Source organism: Rousettus aegyptiacus, unplaced genomic scaffold (assembly GCF_014176215.1).
Source record: "Rousettus aegyptiacus isolate mRouAeg1 unplaced genomic scaffold, mRouAeg1.p scaffold_m13_p_17, whole genome shotgun sequence".
In the NCBI taxonomy this organism is placed as follows: domain Eukaryota; kingdom Metazoa; phylum Chordata; class Mammalia; order Chiroptera; family Pteropodidae; genus Rousettus; species Rousettus aegyptiacus.
Window position 1 is genome coordinate 1,250,663 of NW_023416292.1, and position 23,519 is coordinate 1,274,181.

At 36.3% G+C, this 23,519-nt stretch overlaps 1 protein-coding gene across 3 annotated transcripts in view; it reads right to left on the reverse strand.

Moving 5' to 3' along the window:
- Nucleotides 1-14,684: 14,684 nt before the first annotated feature.
- The window catches only part of SLAMF1 (signaling lymphocytic activation molecule family member 1), a 37,781-nt gene continuing 28,946 nt past the window's right edge, over nucleotides 14,685-23,519 (reverse strand). For all 3 annotated transcript variants that reach the window (XR_001596251.2, XM_016139630.2, XM_016139625.2), the window contains 2 exons: nucleotides 17,288-17,380; nucleotides 14,685-16,974 (listed from right to left, as the gene is read on the reverse strand). Coding sequence is in view for 2 of the 3 variants with exons in the window: in XM_016139630.2 (XP_015995116.2) it covers nucleotides 16,924-16,974; nucleotides 17,288-17,380 (144 nt within the window). In the remaining variant the exon portion in view is untranslated. The remainder of the gene's footprint in view (nucleotides 16,975-17,287; nucleotides 17,381-23,519) is intronic.

The window sequence follows — 23,519 nt, forward strand, 5'->3', positions numbered from 1 at the left end:
GAATGTTGTCTCTTTTCTAATAAACTTTCCTTTTGACTCTAACTTTGGCATGTGTGTTGAATTCTTTTTACACTCTCTGCCAAAGGACCCTTTTCTCTTGGTGCTGGGCTTGGTCTACCCCCAACTCAGGGAAATTTGCCCTGTCCTGCATTAAATGGACCGATAATGCTAAGCTTCAGTGATCTTTAATCAATAACCAGAGGACCTGAGTCGATAACTAAAGGACTTGAGTTATAAGTTTCAGGGTAATTATCTGAATTACAGCAAAAGGGTCTTTTTCTCAGAGAAAAGAAAAGAAAGAAAGAAAAAAAACCTCAGCAAATCTTAGCAGTGTAAAAACATGCTTTGAAAAGAGCAATTAAAAGTTCTGTGAGTATGTTTTGTAAATAATGGCCTGTATCATATGTATTATGATGCTGTTTCTACATTACATAACACAAAGTGCCTAGCATTAATAAATTGTTTATTCAAAAAATATTTATTGAATACCTACTATGTGCCAGGCATTATTCTGAACACTTGCAATATAAAGAGCAACAAAGCAATTAATCTCTTCCCTGGTTGGGAGATCAACAATAAAACAGACAATCCAAATATAGTGTGATAAGTGTTTCAATAGAGAAAATAGGGGGAACTGGAAATAGGGGGAACTGGGAGAGCAGTAAGGGCATCTAATCCCCTCTAAGAGTAGGGAAGACTTTCCGAAGAAACTGACAACCAAGCTGAGACACATTTGAAGAATAAGTTAGCATTATTAGTAAGAAGGTAGTAGGCATAGGGAATAGGAAAAATGTGTTGACATGATAGGAACTTAATAAATGGTAATGACTAATATTATATAATTGTAATTATATAATAATATATAATTATGTAATAATTATATTCTAATATATGATTAATATTATTATATGTAATTGTATAAGTTATATATATAGACCTAAAAGGAGAAATAAGTTACATAAATTATGTATATAATATGTAATATATAATGTAATTATGTTATGATTGAGCTTAATAAAACACCCTTCCAGAATTTTGCTGAGAAAGTAGAACTAAGAAAGGACTATAAAGCAGAGACAAATTGTATGGTACCACATCCTTTATAATAGTCTAGATTTTTCATACAAAAATAAACCAAAAATACTGAAGCTATAGCCCAACCCCTTCCTACCTCAAATATTGATAAGTTCTAAAAGGCAGTGGTGGTGAAGGAGGTTGGGGGTTAGGCTCATTAAAGGTGAACTCGATCTAATTAAAGCTGTGATCCTATCCCAGCTCGATTTAATTGTAATGGAAATATTAATGGCCAGCTTGTCACTAAAAATGCCAGGCAGAGGGGAAGGATTAAATTCCCAGGGAAATAAATAAAGCAAAGCAAAACAAAAAATATTACATACGAATAATACTATTCTTTGTTTTAAAGTCTACTTTGTGTGGCAAAAATAGAGCTGCTTCAGCTTTCTTTTGTTTTTTATTTGCATGGAATGTCTTTTTCCATCCTTTCACTTTTAGTCTCTGTGTGTTCTTACCTGTAAAGTGATGTTTATTAAATAACATTTATAAATGTTTATGCACCCAAATAGGGACACCTAAATATATAAAGCAAATATTAACACACCTAAAGGGAGAAGTAGACACCAATACAATAGTAACAGAGAATTTAATACCCTACTCACCTCAACAGATAAATCATCCAGACAGAAAGTCAATAAGAAAACTAAGATGTTATAACAGATGAACTTGTGAGAGGTATATAGAACATTTTATCCAAAAGCAATAGAATACATATTCTTCTCAAGTGCACATGGGACATTTTTTAGGATAGATCGTATGTTAGGCCACAAAACAATTCTTAATAAATTTAAGATTTAAATCAAGTATCTTTTCTGATCACAATAGTATGAAACTAGAAATCACATAAAGAAAACTGGAAAATTTACAAATAGGTCAAAGCCAACAGGTCAAAGAAAAACTCAAAAGAGAAATTTAAAAACACCCTTAGATAAATGAAAATGGAAATACATCAAAATTTGTGGAATGCAGTAAAAGCAGTTCTAAGAGAGAAGTTCATAGTGATAAATGCCTACCTTGAGAAACAAGAAAAGTCAAGATATTACAAAATATAGATCTTCCACTTCCACGTGGGTTGTAACAGTTTGCAGCAGGTCAATGCTTCTACCACAGCAAATTTTAAAAGGCCAGATGAATTACAAAAGTCCTATTTTTCCAGGAATCAGAAAGCTGTGGAAACAATGGAACACTATGACCTTAAATTACAGAGAGGCAGAACTGTTTTGAGGCGAGCTGACAATCATCAGCCATTTTTACCACTGGGGGTGGAGTGAGGGATTGGCTGATTCTTTGCATGAACTGAATACTGAGCTTGGCTCAGGTTAGGGGTGGAAGGGACAGCAAGGATCTTTGTGAAAATCTAGTGAAAATTGGAAACCTGAGACAGTCTCTAAACATGACTGATTTTCTCAGCAGGGCATTTCTTGGTTCCAGGAGTACATGGGACAGTGAGGAGCAAGATCGACATCTAAAAGCAGAGTGAAATCTTTCACAGTCCTGCAATTTCATTTTCCAGATTTGAGGATATAGATAACTGACAGCCCCTTCATCAAAGACCCATGAGGACCATACCCAAGTGACAGGGTGAAGCAAAGGCAGATTAAGTCTTTTTAAATTGAAACCCAGCCCAATCAAACTAACTTTCTGATTGTGTTGAGGTGATCAACCTCTTAGCCTATCTACCTAATAGAAAACAGGGGAAACCTTCTCTGTTAACATAATTTGAAATCTCCCTGGTTCTTTAATATACAATGTACAGTATTAAATCAAACATAATTTGAAGACCCTGTTTCTTTTATACACAATGGAGAGCATTAAATTTTAAAAATTTCAGACAGACAAAAATATAATAGATAATCAAGAGAAAAAGTAAACATCAGAAGTAGACCCTCATGATATACATTAGGACATAGAGATTAAAATTAGCTATGATTAATATTTGGAAGAAAATAGAGAAGTTTGGAGAAACATGACAGAGTGACAGAATTCTCCCCTTGAAACAACAATAAACATAACATCTAAAACTCAGCAAAAAACACCCAAACTTCACACCAGCACATCTGAATGTAGGATCTGTGCATAAGAGCTACCACAGGACAGAACACCAAATGTCTGGCAGTGGACTGGGAGAAATAAAGAAGTTGCCTCTCGCAGCTGCCAGATCTCCCTGTAGGAGGTGGGGGAGGGGAGAAGGGGCAGCGCATACCTTGAATAGCACTGCCTGGGAGATAGCCCTGCCTGGGAGAGTTGTGAGCTCCATGCGGCTGGCAGCAGGATCCAGTCATCAGGGCAGAAAGCAGAGTAGCAGGACAACAGAGAAACAACAGTTGATTTTTACAACCGAGGCTGAGACACAGCTCCCAACCCTCAACTAAGAGGGCCCCTCGCCCCATATTCTACAAGACCAAACACCACGGAGCCCCAGGGGAATCTGAGCAAAAGCTACCGAAATTGCCGCTCACACTGACAGGGACTGCGACTGAGGGTAGCGAGCATGATTAGAATCTACAAGAAAATAAAAAAGGCATTATTAAGGCTTTCTATAGAGCAGGATTCCACGAGGCTTAGACACCATCTACTGGAAACCAGAAGAAAAGCTCCTCCTTTGTATCAGGCTAAAGAGAGATCTTTATATAATAAAACTTCTTTCTGGAAAAACAGCAGAATACACTTCCATTAATGCCCAGAAAGAGAACAGGATGTGGTATGAAGGGGGAAAATATAAGACTAAAATAAAGATAATTAAAGTGTAGTACATTGACTAGTTATGATTATATGACATGAATTGAGGAATATAATTAACTGTATCAATCCATTTCTATGGACCTGAAGTCCAATATAAAAATGAAAAAGACTGTATATTTTTCAAATCATGGAAGACAATTCCATTCTTATCTGCATCGGTGTATTTTACATCTTAAGCAGAGTTCCGTCTTGAGAAGAAAATTTTAAAAGACATTGACTGTTTGATTTCTGTTTCTACAAGTCTGTTTTTGTTTTTTTGTTTTGATTTTTCAGAGCCCATATATAAGAAAAATCATATGGTATTTATCTATCTCAATTGATGGTTGCTAGAGGGGCAGGAGAGTGGAATCAGTGAAAAAGACTAAGAGGAATATAGGTAATACTATTGTAATGACTTGGTATAGTGACAGATAAGTATTATTAGATTTAGTGTGGTGATTACATCATAAGGTATATAAATTTTGAATCACTGCCTTGTACACCTGAACTAATATAATATTGTATACCAACAATATTTAAATAAATTTTTTAAAAATACATCAGCAGACTTGATTGTGTTCAGAGGAGAGCAGTGGAAAGGGCATGTAAGGAGCATGTGTCATGTAATAGATAACTCAAGAAAAGGAGACTTAGATACAGAGAATTTTATGGGAAAAAAGATCTTAGAAATTATCTTGTTTACTTTCTCAACAATCCACTTACATTAGTGAGTTTCCCACCAATCCACTTAAACAAGTTGAATGACTTGTCCATGATCAAAAGTCACATAGAAATGACAGTTATTTTCAGATATTTGAAAAAATGACACATGAAAGAAGAATTAGACCACTCAGAGAGAAGAACCAGAATGAGAACAGGCAAGTTTCAAAAAAAGGGAGTTTAATGTGCAATAAATTTCTACCTGAAGCTCTTTAACAATGGAACTTGTGAAACTACTATGGGAGAAAATTTAATTCCTTAAATTCTTGGAGGATGCTTAACCAGGGAGAGAAAGTGTTGGGATTTCAGGGAGAGGGCAGTAAATGATACCTGCTCTGCTCTTTCTGAGTTTGGAATCAATTTTGAGATAGACAGATATCATATAAATGGATAAAAAGGGTCATTTCTATTACTGATGAAGCTGATTAGCAAATGTGACTTTAGGTGAGTTAATGCATGACTATCACTTAAGATAATGCCTAGCACTTAGCAAGTTGTCAATAATCATTGGCTATTATTATCATTATAACAATGAGGAGGAGCAAGCAGGGAAGAAGAGAAGGAGAAGAAGGAGAAGAAGGAGGAGGCTGCAATGAGCTGGAATTTTCAAGCCTTCTGACAAGAGGACAGCCTGCCTTTGTGAGCAGGTGAGAGTAGACAAGAATATATACATCCTACAGACGGGCTACCTCCAAGAAAGAGAGCTCAGAAGGAGCTGAGTAGAACTTACTCAGTTTATCTTCCCAAATTCACAAATCAGCTCATGTACTCTTCCTCATGAGGTAAAATGAGTGAGGGATGTTGTGTTGAGACAGGCTAGGAATGTTACTCTAGCTTAAGTGCTTCCACTTGGAATGGGTCAGAGGTTAGATTAACAGAACTCTTAAGATTCCTACTACTTATTTAAATGTTTGAGGCTATATTTATTAAAATATGTTGTTTTAGTCTACCATCATTTTCCTTAGTCTCTCCATCTCCCTTTTCTTTTATTCAGATATTCTAGATCCTTAATTTTTCCAGTTGACTGAAATTCTATCTCAGCTAAGATTTCCTCTTTCTAAGAATATATAAATCATTCATAATTTCTCTTTCTCCAAGGTTTTCAGTAAAGAGTTGCTATGAAACTACAAGAATCCATCTTAGGTATCTCAGTGAGCCCTCAAGGAGACATGAACTAAAATTCTCAGACAGGTTTTCAGTAGATACTATGCAGAGATGGAAAAACATACCAATTAGAACACTAGGCTTAAAAATGTCATTAGACCCCTTTCGGTTTTCATTGTGAAGCAGTTGCCAAATAGCATTGACCCCCACTCACACACAAATATCTGGCAAAAAAAAAATGCTAAAGGCAAGAAGGGACAATTTGTTTTTTATAAAGAAATAGAATAATAATAGGAAGGTTTGGAGTAGGAGAAAAGAAGAATCAATGTTTTTAAATGTTTGAAGAATTTTCAAGTAAATGGATTAGATTTCGTTTCACTTTACAAGTAGAAATATGGAACTAGTGAAGGTGAGGGGTGAAAAGAGGGGGGCCATGGCAAGAAGGCAGATATTTGCTTCATTTCAATAACTTTCTAACAACTAGAGATGCTCTCTACCTTACTGAGAGAGTGAGTGTCCCCTCACTACTTGAGGTGCTGAAGCATGGATTACAGTATCAGCATATGGTAGCAGAGATTGAGGACTTTGTCTAAACAATGGACTGGGTTGATTGTCTTTAAGTCTCTTTTGACCTTGATTATCCATAATCCTATAAAAATGTTTGATTCATATCCCTAAAGGATCTTTTGGGGGCAAGAAATGTCAAGAAGTTTGAATAAAGCACCATCCTTCACTTGGCCTAACAATCTTTATTTAATTTTTCTTCTCTCATTTCATTTCCTCATTTTCCAATCATCTTACCTAGTCCCCACTAAATTCAAATTCAGCAGTCCTTTCTAAGCTCCCTTTCTCCTCAACAATTTCTGATATAGGTAACTGTTTTGCCCTCCTTGGAATCTTCCTTCTTGCCTTCTGTGATACCAAGTTATTTTATTTGTGTCTTTGGTTGTGTGTTAAATTCTTGTTTTTTAAATGTGGGTACATCATTATCAATGGCCTCCTTTTTTTTCTCTTCCTAGTCAAAGTGTAATTATAAGGAAAGTAACTCTGATACCTTGGTTCTATTTTTTTTATTATTATTATAACCTGCAGTTATAATAATAACTGGTTTTCATATTTGGCTACCTCCTAGAAATTTTCTATTTCATTTCCATTGTTACTTCAAATTTTTACCTAAAATAAGCTTTCTCTCCCCACTCCTGAAGTCCTATATGCTTACTAAAGGTCCTTTATTTCCTCTGTTGTTAGGGGAATGCATTCTGGTTTGCCCAGCTATTGTCCCAGTGTAATTAATAATAGCATCTACTTTTATTTTCAAATGGGCTCCAGTAGATCGTGTGGTTGTCTATCCATCATATTATTTATTTGCCTGTGTTCCTGAATGACAAACTTTAACACTTAGTAAGAACATAATAATAATTTACTGAATCAGTGAAGCATTGAGTAGAACTAGGAGTCTTCTGTGAAGTAAACTTATTGCAGTTAAAGTCTGTCATCAATCCACACTGGGTTTCCTTACATGTAAGGAGAGATTTCAACTCTCCCTCCAGCCTGTAAGTGTTGTGAACTAATGAGAATCCAGCATCAGTTTCAGTAAGTCTGTGACTAAGTCTACAACTTTTAGATATAAGAGAAGTGGCGCTGAGGATACAGCGGTGGCGGAGGACTGTAGTATTGCTACATCTCCCTCTTGTGGTTGCCACATGGAACTCTTCACATAATACTTTCTGTTTATTAAAACAGCCTTTAAATTGGGGGTTATACAGATCTCAATCTAGATTTCATTCGGGTTTGAGGTAGGGTATCAACATTAGTATTTTTATTTAGTTATTATTTTTTAATGGTGACATTGGTTAACAATATCCAAAAAGTTTCAACTGTACACTTTAACAATAAGGCATATGTATGTATACACACACACACACACACACACACACACACACATATATTCACACTGTGCGTTCACCTCCCATAGTTAGATTTATTTCTGTTACCACATATTTGACCCACTTTACTCTGTCTACCTCCCCGCTCTCCCCACCTCATACCCTCTGGTAACCACTAGTCTATAGTCCATGTCCATGAGTCTCTGTTAGTTTGTCCCGTTCATGTGATATCATGTGATTTTCAACTTTTCCCATTTGTCTTATTTCACTTAGTATGATTATCTCGAGGTCCATCCATATTGTCATAAATGGCAGTATTTCATCTCTTCTTATGGCTGAGTAATATTCCATTGTACATATGGACCACAGCTTCTTTAACCAATCATCTATCATAGGACACTTTGATTGCTTCCATATCCTGACCACCATGAATAATACTGCTATGAACATTGGTGTGCAAATATCTTTTTGGATATGGGTTTTTAAGTCTTTAGGGTGAATACTCAGTAGAGGGATTGCTGGATTATATGTTAGATCACTTTTTAGTTTTTTGAGGAAGCTACATACTGTTTTCCATAGTGGCTGTATCAATTTGCAGTCCCACCAGCAGTATATAAGGGTTCCTTTTTCTCCACACTCTCTCCATTTGTTATTACTTGTCCTGTTGATTACAGCTATTCTAACAGATGTGAGATGGTATCTCATTGTGGTTTTGATTTGCATTTTGAGCATCTTTTCATATATTTGTTGGCCACTTGTTTGTCTTCTAGGGAGAAGTGTCTGTTCAGGTACCCTGCCCATTTTTTTTTATTGGATCTTTTGGGGGTTTTTTGTTGTTATTGAATCATATGAGTTCTTTGTATATTTTGGATATTAGTCTCTTATCAGAGGCTTTGCTTGCAAATATATTTTCCCGTTCAGATGGCTGTCTCTTTACCCTGTTGATGATTTCTTTTGCTGAGCAGAAGCTTTTCAGTTTGATGTAGTCCCATTCATTTATTTTAGCTTTTACTTTCCTTGCTTTTGAGGTTAAATTCATAAAATCTTCTTTAAGTTCAAGGTCCTTGAGTTTAGTTCTTATGTTTTCTTCTATGCATTTTATTGTTTCAGGTCTTATATTCAGGTCCTTAATCCATTTTGAGTTAATTTTGATTTATGGTGATAGACAACCGTCTAGTTTCTTTCTCTTGCAAGAGGCTTTCCACTTTCCCCAGCACCATTTATTGAAGAGGCTTTCCTTTCTCCATTGTGTGTTTTTTGCTTTTTTGTTGAAAATTATTTGCCCATATAAATATGGGTTTACTCCTGGACTCTCGATTCTGTTCCACTGGTCCATGTGTCTGTTTTTCTGCCAATACCATGCCATTTTGATCACTGTATCTTTATGGTATAATTTGAAGTCCAGCAGAGTGATACTTCCAGCCTCATTCTTTATCCTCAGGGTGGCTTTAACTTTTCAAGGTCTTTTGTGTTTCCAAACAAATCTCATGTTTTTTTTGTTGTTTGTTTATTTCTTTAAAAAATGCCGATGGGATTTTGATGGGGATTGCATTAAATCTGTATAATGCTTTAAATAATATGGTCATTTTAACTATGTTGATTCTTCCAACCCAAGAACACAGAATATCTTTCCATTTCTTTACATCTTCTTTGATTTCTTTTAATAGGGTCTTAGTTTTCCTTATATAAGTTTTTCACGTTTTGTTAGATTTATTCCTAAGTACTTTTTATTGTTGTTGCAATTACAAAAGGAATTATTTTTTTCACTTCTTTTTCTGACACTTCATTATTAGAGTGTAGGAACGCTATGGATTTTCGAATGTTGATTTTGTATCCAAAAACTTTACTATATTTGCTTATTGTTTCTAGTAGTGTTCTTGTGGAGTCTTTAGGGTTTTCTATATAAAGAATTATGTCATCCACAAATAGTGACAGTTTGACTTCTTCATTTCCTATTTGGATGCCTTTTATATTTTTCTCTTGCCTGATTGCACTGGCTAGGACCTCCAATGTTATATTGAATAACAGTGGCGATAGTGGACAGCCTTGCCTTGTTCCTGATCTTAGAGGGAAGGTTTTTAGTTTTTCACCATTAAGTATAATATTGGATGAGGGTTTGTCATAGATGGCTTTATTATGTTAAGGTGCTTTCCTTCTATATTGATTTTGTTAAGTATTTTTATCATAAATGGGTGCTGTATCTTGTTGAAAGCTTTTTCTGTGTCTATTGATAGGATGATATGATTCTTACATTTTAATTTGTTTATGTGGTGTATCACATTAATTGATTTGTGTATGATAAACTATTCCTATGCCTCTGGGATGAAGCCCACTTGATCGTAGTGTATAACATTTTAAATATGTTGCTATATTCGGTTCGCCAGTATCTTATTTAGGAGTTTTGCATCTGTGTTCATGAGAGATATCGATCTGTAGTTTTCTTTTTTTGTGTTATCTTTACCAAGTTTTGGTATCAGGGTAAAATTAGCCTCATAAAATGAGTTGGGAAGTATTGGCCGCTCTTTGATTTTTTGGAAGAGTTTGAGGAGAATAGATATTAAACCTTCTTTGAATGTTTGGTAGAATTCACTGGTGAAGACATCTGGTCCTGGACTTTTACTTTTTGGTAGGTTTTTGATGATTTTTTCAATTTCCATACTGCTGATCGATCTATTTAGATTTTCCAGTTCTTGATTCAGGCAAGGAAGGTTGTATTTTTCTAAGTACCAGTCTATTTCTTCTAGGTTATTAAATTTGGCATTATATAATTTTTCATAGTATTCTCATATGATCCTTTGTATTTCTGCGATGTCTGTCACAATTTCCCCTCTATCATCAATTTTATTTATTTGTTTCCTTTCTCTTTTTTCTTTAGTGAGTCTAGCTGGGGGGTTGTCAATTTTATTAACCTTCTCAAAGAACCAGCTCTTTGTTGCATTTATTTTTTTATTGTTTTGTTGTTGTTGTTTTCAATTTCATTTATTTCTGCTCTAATTTTGATGATTTCTTTCCATCTGCTGACTTCAGTCTTCAATCGTTCTTCCTTTTCTAGTTTTTTAAGATGAAATGTTAGGTTGTTTATTTGTGCTCATTCTTGTTTTTGGAGGTAAGTGTATAATGATATAAACTTTCTTCTTATGACCCCTTTATCCATGTCCCAAAGTTCTGATAAGTTGTACTATCATTTTCATTCATTTCTAGGTATCTCCTGATCTCTCTTTTTATTTCTTCTCTGACCCAGTATTTCTTCTCTGACTTCAGTAGCACGTTGTTTAATCTCCATGTATTTGTGGTTCTTCCTGATTTCTTTTTGCAGTTGATTTCTAGTTTCAGAGCATTATGATCAGAGAACATGGTTGGTATGATTTCAACCCTCTTATATTCATTGAAGTTATCTCTGTGTCCCAGTATATGGTCAATCCTTGAGAATATTCCATGTGCATTAGAGAAGAATGTATAAGCAGCTGTTTTGGGATGGAAGGCTTTGTGTGTGTCAATTATGTCCAGGTGGTCTAATGTGTCAGTTAAGGAAGTTATTTCCTTATTGATTTTCTGTCTGGATTATTTGTCCATATCTAACAGTGGGGTATTTAGGTCCCCTGCTATAAAAGCATTTTGGTCTGTTTCTCCCTTTAGTTCTATTAGTTATTAATTGCTTTACATATTTTGGGGCTCCCTGATTGGGAACATAGATATTAAAAAGTGTTATGCCTTCTTAGTACATATTTCCCTTTATCATTATGGTGTCCCTCAGTTTCTTTCTTTATCTTTTTTATTTTGAAGTCTATTTTGTCTGATATTAGTACTGCTAGTCCCACTTTTCTCTGAATGCCATTTGCTTGACATAACATTTTTTGCCTTTCACTTTGAGTCTAGATTTGTCTTTGGAGCTGAGATGGTCTCCTGGAGGTAGTATATGGTTGGGTTTTGTTTTTTGATCCATTCTGCAACTCTGTGCCTTTTTATTGGTGAGTGCAGTCCATTTACATTTAGGGTGATTATTGAAATATGATGTCTTTTTATAACCATTTTATCTTTTGCTTTCTGGTAGCTCGGTGTTTCCATTACTTCCTTGTCCTTATGTTTCTGTTTGCTTTATTTTTGTTGGCTTTTGTGGGGTTTTTCTCTGATCCTTTTTGTTTTATGTTATATACTCTGGTTCTGAATCTTTGGTGTGTGGTTACCATTACGAATATGTAAAGAATAGTTTATATATATATATACACACACACACACAATCGCCCATTTTCTTCTGTACGTGCCTCATCTCCATTCCCCTTTGTGAATTTGGATTTTGAATTCTCCCTTTTTCTGTCATTGTTGTCTCAATTTTTCCCTATATATTCTTAACATTCCTTACTGTCTTGCTATAATAAATCTCTTCTTATTGTTTAAGCTTATAAAGCCCTGTTCTTAGTAAGGGTTGCACTCCTCTGCTTCTATTTGCCTAATAGTGACCTTACTCTTAATTACGTAATTTTTTTTTTGGTCATTTTGTTTTAGGTGAGCTGACCCCTTTCAGTATTTCCTGTAGTGTAGACCTTGTAATGAAGAATTCCCTCAAATTTTGTATGCCTGAAAAGGTCTTAATTTCTCCTTCATATCTAAAGAAGAACTTCGCTGGATACATTATTCTAGGCTGGCAGTTCCTTTCACTTAATATTGTGAATATTTCATTTCACTCCTTTCTGGCTTGTAAGATTTATGCTATGAAGTTTGGTGATAATCCTATGGGTTTTCCTTTAGAAGTTACTGTTTTCTTCTCCCTGCTTGCCCCCAGAATTCTTTGTTGTTGATTTTTGATAATTTTAATAAATGTATCTTGGTAAAGCCTTTTTGGGTTGAGATAATTGGTGTTCTGTTGACTTTTTGAATTCCAAGGTCTAGCTCATTCTTTAGATTTGGGAAATTCTTGCTCGTTATTTGTCTGAAAATGCTTTCTGGCCCCCGCTCTTTTTCCTCACCTTCAGTAATGCCCACTATTCTTATGTTTCTTCTTCTGATGGTATCAGCTATTTCTTGAATTCTCTTTCATTATTTTTCACTCTTCAGTTTCTCCTTTCCTCCTTCTGATATATTTCTAGATTTCTATCTTTGATCTCACTGATACTTTTCTCTATTTGGTCAACTCTTTATCCCAAGCTTGCTAATTCATTTTTCAACTCTTGCAATGTTTTTATATGTTTGTTTGTTTAATGTCCAGAAGCCCTATTCAGTTATTTTTGAGGGTTTCAATCTCCTTGCTCTGCTCATCTAGTTGTTTTTTTCAGTTCCTGTAATTCTGGATATGACTAATTTTGGAACTCACTGAGTTTTTTCAGAAGTACCATCCTGGATTCTCTGTCATTTAAGTCACATATTTCTATGCCTGTAAGCTTGTTTTCTGGAGATGTTCCTCTTTCTTTTGGATGTCTTTTCACCTTGGTTGTTAATGGTGTTTAGTGGATTATTTCTGTGCCTGGGCATTAATGGAAGTGTATTCTGCTGTTTTTCCAGAAAGAAGTTTTATTATATAAAGGTCTCTCTTTAGCCTGCTGCAAAGAAGGTGCTTTTTTTTTTGGTTTCCAGTAGGTGGCGTCTAAGCCTCTTGGAACCCTGCTCTATAGAAAGCCTTAATAATGCCTTTATTTTCTTGTAGATTTTAATCATGCTCACTACCCTCAGTTTCAGTCCTTTTCAGTGTCTTCAATGGTGTCTGCAGCGTTTGTTCAGATTCCCCTGGGGATCCTTGGTAACTGGTCTCGGAAGATATGGGAGGAGTGGCCCTCTGTTTGGGAGTTGAGGCCTGCAGCTCAGCCTCAGTTTTGGAACTCCGGTAAAAATCAACTGTTGTTTCTCTGTGGTCCCCTCCCACTTCTCTGCTTTCTTCCCTGATGACTGGGTCCTGCCACTGACACATAGAGCTCACAGCACTCCCAGTCAAGGTTGTTCAGGGAGCTTGCCACAATCTTCTCCCCTCCCTCTCCTCCCACAGGGAGCTCTGGAAGCTACAAGAGGCAGCTTCTTCATTTCTCCCAGTCTACTGCCTGACACCCAGGCTCTGACTCTTGGTGACTCTTATGTGCAGATTTCACACTCAGATGTGCTGTTGTGCAGTTTGGGTGTTTCTTGTTAAGTTAGATGTTTAGCTTATTGTTGTTTCAAGGGGAGAGATCTGGGGACATCTCTTACTCCCCCGTGTTTCTCCAAACTAACATTAGTATTTTTAAAAAGCTACTCTGGGACTCTAATATTTAGATAGTCTTGGGAATATTGGCAGGTGTGAGCTATGCTTAAGTGACCTGGTGGCCACTTTCAAGTGTGATTTTTGATAGCTCTATTTCTTGGTATATAGAGGTATACTTAGTTTACATAGAGATCACTAGGGGGCCAGTATATTTCTACATCAGTGGTTCTCAATCAGTGGGAAGATTTTTCCCACCAGGGAACATTTGGCAGTGTCAGGAGTCTATTTCGACTATCATGACCAGAGTCAGGGTGTATGCTACTGGCATCTAGTTTTCAGAGGTCAAGAATTCTGCTGATCATCATACAGTGCATGGGACAGCCCCCATGATAAACAATCATCTGAACCAAAATATCAATGGTCTGCAGTTGAGAAACCCTGTTCTAGAAATGTGGAGAAGTTCAGGGAAGGTGATTACTCTGGCAGTGACAAAAATTAAACAATCCTTTAAACACAGTTCTCTTCTCTCTGTGGAAGGTGGCTCCTGAGTTAGGTGAAGAGAACAGAGAACTAACCCTTGTCCATGCCATGGGAAAGGTAAACTCACAGTTTATCAAGTCAAATCAGCCACCTTCAGTGTTTAATAACTATAGCCATTGAGACACAAGGCCAGAAATGTGTCTTGCCATACTGCTATGTTATGAATTCTCTAAGTAACACAAGATAGGAATGCAATTTTCTTGATAGATTGTTTGTATTTTATTCATTTCCAGGAGGTAGAAACAAAATCTTCAGGAAGAGAAGTAACTTACTGTAATCAGTAGTTTCTCAGCCTGCATAGGCATGCTTTACCAGTCACATTCTGGTTGTGTAACTAGAGTAAATGTCCTCCAAAAGAGGCTTGATACTATGCCCAGATGTGCTGTAGAACACTACTCCTCTTGAGTTCTCCAGAATTCAGGTATGCTAATTCAAAAGAAAAAGTTAGAGAAAAAAAAAAAACACGGAGAAACCAGACTCTGAAGTATTAGTTTTACTTTTTTAAGCCTGAAGAAAAGGAGCATTTAGCTCACTTACAGTGCCTTTGAACAAAACTAGAGAGTGGGAAGAATATTATATGAAGGGTTCTCTGCTTTCCCACTTGAATCTGGGTCTGGTGGTACACAACATAAATCAGATGTCATTTGAAGGATGGCACAAAAGTCTCTAAGACATAGCTACCCTCTCTAGTGAGGTCTTGAGCTGAGGAGAAGGAATTTGAGGGGGGAATCTCTTCTCTCCCCTTTGTTTTTGCCTTTCCATCAGGTTGAATTTAGCCTCAGGAAAAACCCAAGTTTTGGGAACTGAGTTTCTGGAACAATCTGAGTTGTAGTAAAGGAGAGAGTGCTCCTAAGAGACAGTTAATGAGCCTAAAGTTAGACAAGGATGTAGTGGACATTTTTGTTTTGTTCCGTTTTGTTTTGTTTTGTTTTTGCCTACCCTGGATCGAATTTTACTGCTTATATTTAGGGAATTTTCTAACTCATAGGATGCAGAACCCACCAACCACTATGAAAGTAAAAAATATTAGATATTCAATTTTCAGCTTCCCTTGGAGTAGAACATGAACTTGTGATCTTGGATTGGCCACTCAGTCCCAGACTCTGAATTAGAAACTAAAGATGAAGAGATGAAGAATAGACCCTGGAGAAATCACTTTGGTGCAGATGGTGCAACAGCAATATTGAGTTCTCAAGTCCAGTGAGGTGGGGGGGGGGGTGACAGAATCCAGATCTAGTGCTGGGAGGACAATGGCAGGACAACTGGTGCTCAGCATCATTATCCCTGGGCTGATTTTGTGACTTGGACTCTGGTCCTAGCCATGACCTATATTTCCCCCTTTCCTGCTCATTTTCAAAGTATTGGTTCATAGTAAATAACCTTTTAGCAGTTACTTATACCAACCAATATATCTTTTCAGTAGGTTCCTTTTATGCATAAAAAAATCCAGACCGGTTTCTGTTGATTGCAACTAGAACACTATATCAAAATTGGTACCAGTAAATAAGATTCACCAAGCAACAAAACTAGAATGTGAACTGACTGAACATAGGAGATACAAGGCAATAAAAAACTCAGGGTTTGGAGCTGGAAAGTTGGTGATCCTTGTTATATGGTTGTAATATAGTTTGTGATTTCTTAAAGTGTTCACTAATCTTATACAAGAATCCACCAGAAAGAAGAGCTTAAACTGAAGAGGGCCTGTCTAAAAGAAGAAAATAGGAAGAAAATAGGACTTTATGAAAAGAGGCTCATTCTGTCTACAGCCTCCAATGTTAAGTTATTAAACATTCAATTACTGGAAGCCAACAGTCTAAAATATATTAATTTTCTAATTAGGATAAATTTAGTGTGAGGAGTGATATGAAGGGATTAGGAAGTAGGTAATAGAGACCCCGATGATGTAAGGCTATAAGGCTATAAGAATATAAAATGGATTCAGAATAGGGTTGAAGGATCTTAGCTGAGGCTCCAGGTTTGCTGTTCAATGGAGTAAACAGAGAATTAAGATTTAAAAAGGAATTAGAGAAGTGAAAAATCACCCTGGAACAAATTATGATTATCTCAAATTCCTTTGTAACAGCATCACCAAATATTTGCCACTCTTCTTTAAATTACAAGTGCCATTTGCACAAAACAATACTTTTAATTTAATTTAAAATTTCATTCTATTATTCAAAGCTCAGAGACCTCAAAGTCATGTTTTCAGTTTATTAACTCTTTAGCTTCTTTTATAGAATAATCTCAGAGTGTTTTACATATAATAATGAATTCATCTCTCATTGCCTAGGTCTGCATGGTGATTGAGTTCAGCATCTAGAACGAAGTACAGACAGCCAAAATGCAGACTGTTCCAGACTTTGTGGCTGGTGGTCAGCTGTCTGACTTTGGCTTTTATTATCCGATCCCCACAAAGAGCAAGACATCTGAAAATCTAGACTCACTGGACCCACATTATCCATATCATCTGCTACACCAGAGTTGGAAAATTCTGTTCTGGGCCTGTGCCCTGTACAGCAGTTGAAGTGTTTGGGAGTCTCAGTTCCTTGTCCATTTCACTGGTGTATGTGGAAGCAACATCACCAAAGAGTTGATTCAAGAAGAGTACAGATGTGTAGAGTGTCGTGGGGAACTTGAGATCTGGGCCAAGTTCAGTGTTTATTTTGGCTCCTCCATATTCCTTCAGAAAGTCCCTTAACTGGGTCTGCGGCATCAGCTCTCCGGAAGTGTCACACTAGCATAGACCGTGATGGAGCTTGGTTCCTAGGGGCAAAACAGAAGATGTCTGTGAGTGGAGGGACTGGCACTAACTTCCCAGGAACAAATGAAAACAGCACTGTTTAGGAAAAGGAAAATGTCTCAGAAATCATGGAGAATAGAGACTTGTTCAGGGTCTGTCACAGCTGAGCATTGCTGGAGGTAGCATCAAGAAGCTTTGCAATTGAGGCCATAGATGCTCCTTTCTACCTGCTTGTTAGGACCTGCCTTTTCTTTTTCAGGACTCTGTTTCATTTTAGTGCTACACAGGTCCTACCTTTCCCCCTCTCCACCCATTCTCTCTTTACAGATGCCTCACCTGAACAGGCTCTGGGACAGGTTCTGTGGCAGCAACATAAATGGTGGTGCAGGAATCCTGAGCTGGCAGGGAATCAGGTTTCTTCTGAACAGACTACAAAAGGACCAAAGCAAGAAGAGTTATTTCCCATCCAACTCTCTTCATGGAGAAGCACAGAATCAAGAATCTTTGAGTTAGAAAAGTCCTTAGTCATTTCATTCAGGCTTCTTCCTGGGTAGAAATTCTCCTTCAAATTTTCTGGAACTCAATTATATGGGCTTTGCTTGGACTCTCCAAGTGAGATCTCGGAGCTCACAAACTCATGAGTCAGCCTAATTTATTATTAGCGGTTTGTAGATGTTTTAAAGGTCTTTCTCACAGTGAATGGAAATTGATGTGGCTCTTACTGGGGGCACCTGAAGAGAAGGCAATCTTCACAGTACTTGAGTCTCGCTTATATATCATCCACTACATGCAGAGTTCGTTCCATCCTTATACTCTAACATGGTTTCTCATTACTTCTCTTTCCTGCCCAAATATTAAACTTAATAACCACACATACATAAGTGTGTTAAAGTTTACAGTCCTTACATGTCTTCTCATTTTTTCTCACAAGCACTGTATATGTTAAATACTGTCATCACTCACATTTTACAGATGAACAAACTGAAGTCCAGAAAGATTTAGTACTTTCCTAATGTATACAACACAAGAAGTATTAAAGCCAGGAGTCCCACCAGAGTCTTTTAACTTAATGTGCACATAAATTAACTGGGGATTTTGTTAAGAGGTTTGATCTATTTCAGAAGATCTGAGGTGGGGTCTAAGATTCTGGATTTCTAATAAGGTCTCAGGTGATGCTGCTGCTACTTGGTCACAGATTATATTTTAGTAAAATGGATCTAGTCAACTTTGGAAATAATGTTGTAGAAGATAATTTAAGCAGTAATTGCCTGATTCAAATAGATGACTTTCAATATCCCAGACAACTTGTAGATACTATATTTTTGAGAAATTTTGAATTTAAGAAAAAATTACTTGCAATAATGATATGAATTAGAGAATGCAAAACTAACTTAGAGAACTTTATCAACAGAAGCAATCCCTGCCTGTCTTCCCGTCTAGGAAGATTTCAGTATGACCTGACTTAGAGGCTGGCGGAGAAAGTAAATAACTTATCCTTTTAACGTTTAAATTAAAAGTTTTAGAAAGAAGGAAAAAGTATGAAGGAAATCACCTATAGTCCTATCACCTCAACATAACATGGTTAGCATGTTGTTAGATTTCCCTTCAGCATTTCTGTCTATGCATAGGGAATTATTTTAAGCATAGTTGTTATAATTTAGTACATTTTTATTTATCTCGGTGCCTTCATTTAGGGGCAAAACTCCAGGAAGCATACTTTGCAAGAAGTTCCAGGGGAATTATTCTCACATATTCTTTATTAATGCTATCCCCTGGGATTGCACAAGGTAATAGCCCTGAGAAGACCTATAAGAGACCTTAGCAGACAGTAAACATTTAGTAAATAATTTTCTATGTTATTATAGTCTTTCTAATGGTATTATATAGACATTAAAAACAAGAATGAAGGAAATGTTAATTTTTGAATAATTGTCCATGTTATCAGTCTTCATATGATATTATACAGACATTGTGAATAGCAACAAAGATAATTGTAAGGATGTGAGTCAGTCTAAATGCATATTGAAAATAATAATAATTATGTGTTGTATATTTCAAATATATGTGAAATTTAAATAATGACAAAAACTGCACATATATTAGGAGGTGAAGTTAAAGATGGAGTTAAAGTATTGTCCAGGAAGGGAATAAATATTAGACTTTGATAAGTCAAGGATGCATTTAATAATTTCTAGAGTAGCAAATAAAATAATAGAAAAAAAATTTGTTTAACTATTTATCTAATAGAAAGGAAAATGAGATAATAAAAATATAATTTAAATCAAAGAAACTCCTAGCTCAGAGAGCTTCACCTATGAATTCTGCTAAATATTTAAAGGGAAAAATAACATAGATTCTACCCAAATACTTCCAGAGAATAACAAAAAGGAAATACACCCTGTAGTGGATTGAACTGTTGTCCCTCTCCCTAATAGGTCCGCCCAGAATCTCAAAATGTGACCCCCCCCTTTTTTTTTAATAGGATCTTTGTAGATGTAATTATGGTAATAATCTCAAAATGAAGTCATGTGGATTAGGGTGGGTCTTAAAATCAGTGACAAGTGTCCTTATAAGAGACAGAAAAAGAGAAGACCAAGAAACATGGAGAGATGAAAGTTACGTGAAGATGGAAGCAGAAATTGGAGTTATGTAGCTACAAACCAACAAATGCCAGAGAGTTCCTGGAGCCCTAGAAGCTGGAGTAAGCAAAGAAAATTATCCCCCAGAGCCTCAGAAAAAGCATGGCCCTAGTGGCACCTTTGTTTTGGACTTCAGGCCTACAGAGTTATTAGAGAATAAATTTTTGTTGTTTTAAGTCACCAAGTTTGTAGTAATTAGTTACACTAGTAGTAGGAAACTAACATATAGCCCAATCTATTTTGTGAGGTTAGCATAATCTTGCTATTAAAACTTTACAAGGTCATTACAAGAAATAAAAATTGCAGGCCAATTTCACTCAGAAACATAAATGGAAAAAAATTCTTAACAAATAAGATCCAGCAATATTTAAGAAATTGTTTCTATTCCAGAAATGCAAAGTTGGTTTAATCTTTGCAAATGAGTGTAGTTCAGCAGATAAATAAAACATAATTTTTTTAAATTATGAGATTATATTAACAGATGCAGAGTGTTGATAAAATTCAATGTTGAGCCATGATAAAATGTCTTAGAAAACAGGATTGGAAGAGAATATTTTTAATCACATAAAAAGGCAGCATCAAAAATTCATCAGCAAAAATCATATTTAATGGCAAGATATTAAAATTCTTTCTTTTGAGTTTGGAATCATACAAGGATGCTATTACTACCACTTTTGCATAATGTTGTTTGAGATATCTCAGGCAGTAAAATAGGAAAAGAAAAAGGAAAAGAAGTTATGTGAATTGAAAATTAAGTAAAACTGTAATATTTTACAGATGATACAATTGTGTACAAAAATTATTTAAAATTATCTATAGATAAATGAGTGAAACTTATATGTTTAGAAATATTGAAATATAAGGTTAATATATGAAAATTAATTTTATTTCTATGTATCAATAATAAATAGTAACTTAAAAAGTTTAAGATAATATTCCTGATAGTATCCCAAAATATCAATACTCAAATGCTAAATAATAATTTGTGGAAAATGTACAAGTCTTCTTATGGAGAAAACTATAAAATATCACTCAGAGAAATTTAAAAAATATCTAAATAAAAGAAAGAATACATCATTTCGTGAATTGAAAGATTCAACAATATAAATATATATGGTCGTCTCTCATTGATCAATGTAGTTCTAATTAGAATTCCAGCAGAATTCTTAGGTAGAATTTGACAAACCAAATTAAAAATATATATGAAAATACAAAAGACCAAAAATGGTCAAGAACTTTTGAAGAAGAATAAGAACAAGTGAGAAGATTCATTTTTTCAGATATCAAATTTATAATAAATCTGTAATCACAGATTTGTAAAGACAGTATAGTACTGTGCAAATATAAACATATAGACTAATGGAGCAGAATAGAGAACCTCAAAATAGATCCATACATATTTGAATCCTTGATTTATGATGAAGGTGACAATTTAGTGAGCAAGGAAAATCTTTTCTCTTTTTTTTAGGACTTAAAACGATTTATTATTTCTCATGATTCTGTGGGTCAGTTGAATTCTGCTGTTTTTTTCCAGGACTTGCTTGTGCAGCTGCATTCAGTTGGAGGAATGGCTGAGGACTGGGTTCAGCTGGAACAGTGGGAATGGCTAAGCCTCCCTTTCCATATGGTCTTTCAAGGAACAATCTTTTCAATAAATGAACAATAGGATATCCATATAGAGAAAAACGAAATGACCTATATCACACCATTCTTCAAAAGTCATTTTCAGGTACATAACAGACATAAATGAGAAAGATAAACCAAATATCTTTAAGGAGGTGACAAAATATCTTCATTATATTAATCTATTAAAAAACAGGCTGAAATTCAAAAAGAGGGGGACAAGAGATTTATCAGTTTCTTTAAGAAAGAGGATATTTATATGGCCAATAAACATATGGAAAATTGTTCAACTTCCTTAATAATTAGGGGAGTTCAAAATGAAACTATAAAAACCAAATTCAACAAAATGACTAAAATTTAAAAGATGAATAATACCAAGATTTTAATAGAATGTGTAGCTACTGAAACTCTTATATGTAGCTGGTAGAAAAGTAAATTGGTAAACGTGCTTTGAAAAACAGTTTGGCTTTATCTAGTCAATTTGAGGACATGCATACTCTATGACTTGGCAAATCTACTTCTAGGTATATACCCAACAAAAATATGTGCATATATCTATCAAGAGAAATACATATGAATGTTCATAGTGCAATTTTCATAATAGCCTCAAACTGGAAATAACCCAAATGTCCATCAATAGTCAATTGGATAAATAAACTCTGACATTCTATAAGCAATGAAAATGAACGTATTATATCTGAGCTCAAAGACATGTATGCATCTCATAAAGATAATATTGAGCAAAAGAAATCAGACACAAGAGGAAAAATATTCTAAAATTACATTTTCATAAATCAAGAAAAAAGAGAGAGGAGCTTCTGGTCAAGATGGCAGAGTAGGTAAAGGCTGTGCGTGCATCCTCTCACAATCACATCAAAATTACAACTAAATTACAGAGCAGCCATAATGGGGAGTCGCCTGAAGTCTAGCTGAACAGAAGTCCTCTACAACTGGGGACACACAGAAGAGGCCACCTTGAGGTTGGTAGGAAGGCAGAGACACAGGACGGGGTGGTCCCACATCCACATGTAATGGTTGAGCTTTGAGAGGGATATCTTGGCCGAGATTCCCTCTAAAGAGTGAAGGGTCTAAGCTCCACACTGGGGTCCCCAACCTAGGGTTCCAATGCTGAGAAGAGCGGTCCCTACAATTAATGGCTGTGAAAACCAGCAGAGATTGTGGCTGAATGAGATGGAGGGATCCACACAGACTTACTCATTGACAGACTCATTCTCTGAGCTCTAGCACTAGGGCAAAAGATCAAAAAGTTCCAGGGACATACAGGGGGAAACTGAGCTATCTGGCTTCAGAGTGAGGGCTGGAGGGGCAGCTTTCTCCCAAACAGAAGTACTGGCAGACACTATTTTTCCTTTGTTGAACCCTCCACAACCTGGCATACCAACACAGGCAGATGCCATATCTGAGTCTCCATCAACATGAATAACACTGGTTGCCCCATTCTGTGAACCTCTGAGACCCTCTCCTATCCAACTTTCAGGCCAAATCAAGCCACTTCTAGTGAGTTTTCCATACAAATGGCCTACCTTGGCTCATGCTGTTGACTTTCCTAACATCTCTCAAAGTTTCACAAAACTCAAACAAGCACCATCTGGCCTTGTAGTGCCCCATACCTCTTGCTGAACAGCCTCGAGTCCAGCTCTAGTGGCAGCCAGCCTCAGTTTGTGGCTTGGCTTCTCGAGGCACATCAATGCCAGTGTGGGTGGTGGCCATCTGCAAGGTGGCTTCAGGCAGTGCACAGGCTGTAGCTGAACTTGACCTGCAGCAGAACCCTTCCCAAGAGGCCCCAGCTTGCACATCTGGTGGCCAGTTTTGGTTTGAGCCAGAGCACCAGCCAGGGCCATATCCAAGGACAACAGACACAAAAGGCAGACTGGGCAGACATCAGAGCCCTGCTAAAGTGAATCTTGCTTCATAGGGTCAACCTCTGTATAACAGCTCTTCTACTGTAGTCACTAGCCAGTGCTCATAACCAATCAGCCTGTGAGTCAATCTCTCCCATTTTTGTGCAAACCACAACCAAGTCTCAGCTACAATAAAACGGCACACATAGCCAGTACAAGAGACCCACCATGAACACCTGACTCAGGTAACCAGGAAAGACTGGTTACCAGCCTTCTGAGCTACTGTGACCCACAGGACACCTACTACATAAAACCACTTTACTAAAACTGGGAGACATAGCAGGCCTACCGAATACATAGAAATAAACATGAAGAGGTAGCCAAAATGGAGAGATAAAGAAATATGTCCCACATGAAAGAACAGAACAAAGCTCCAGAAAAAGA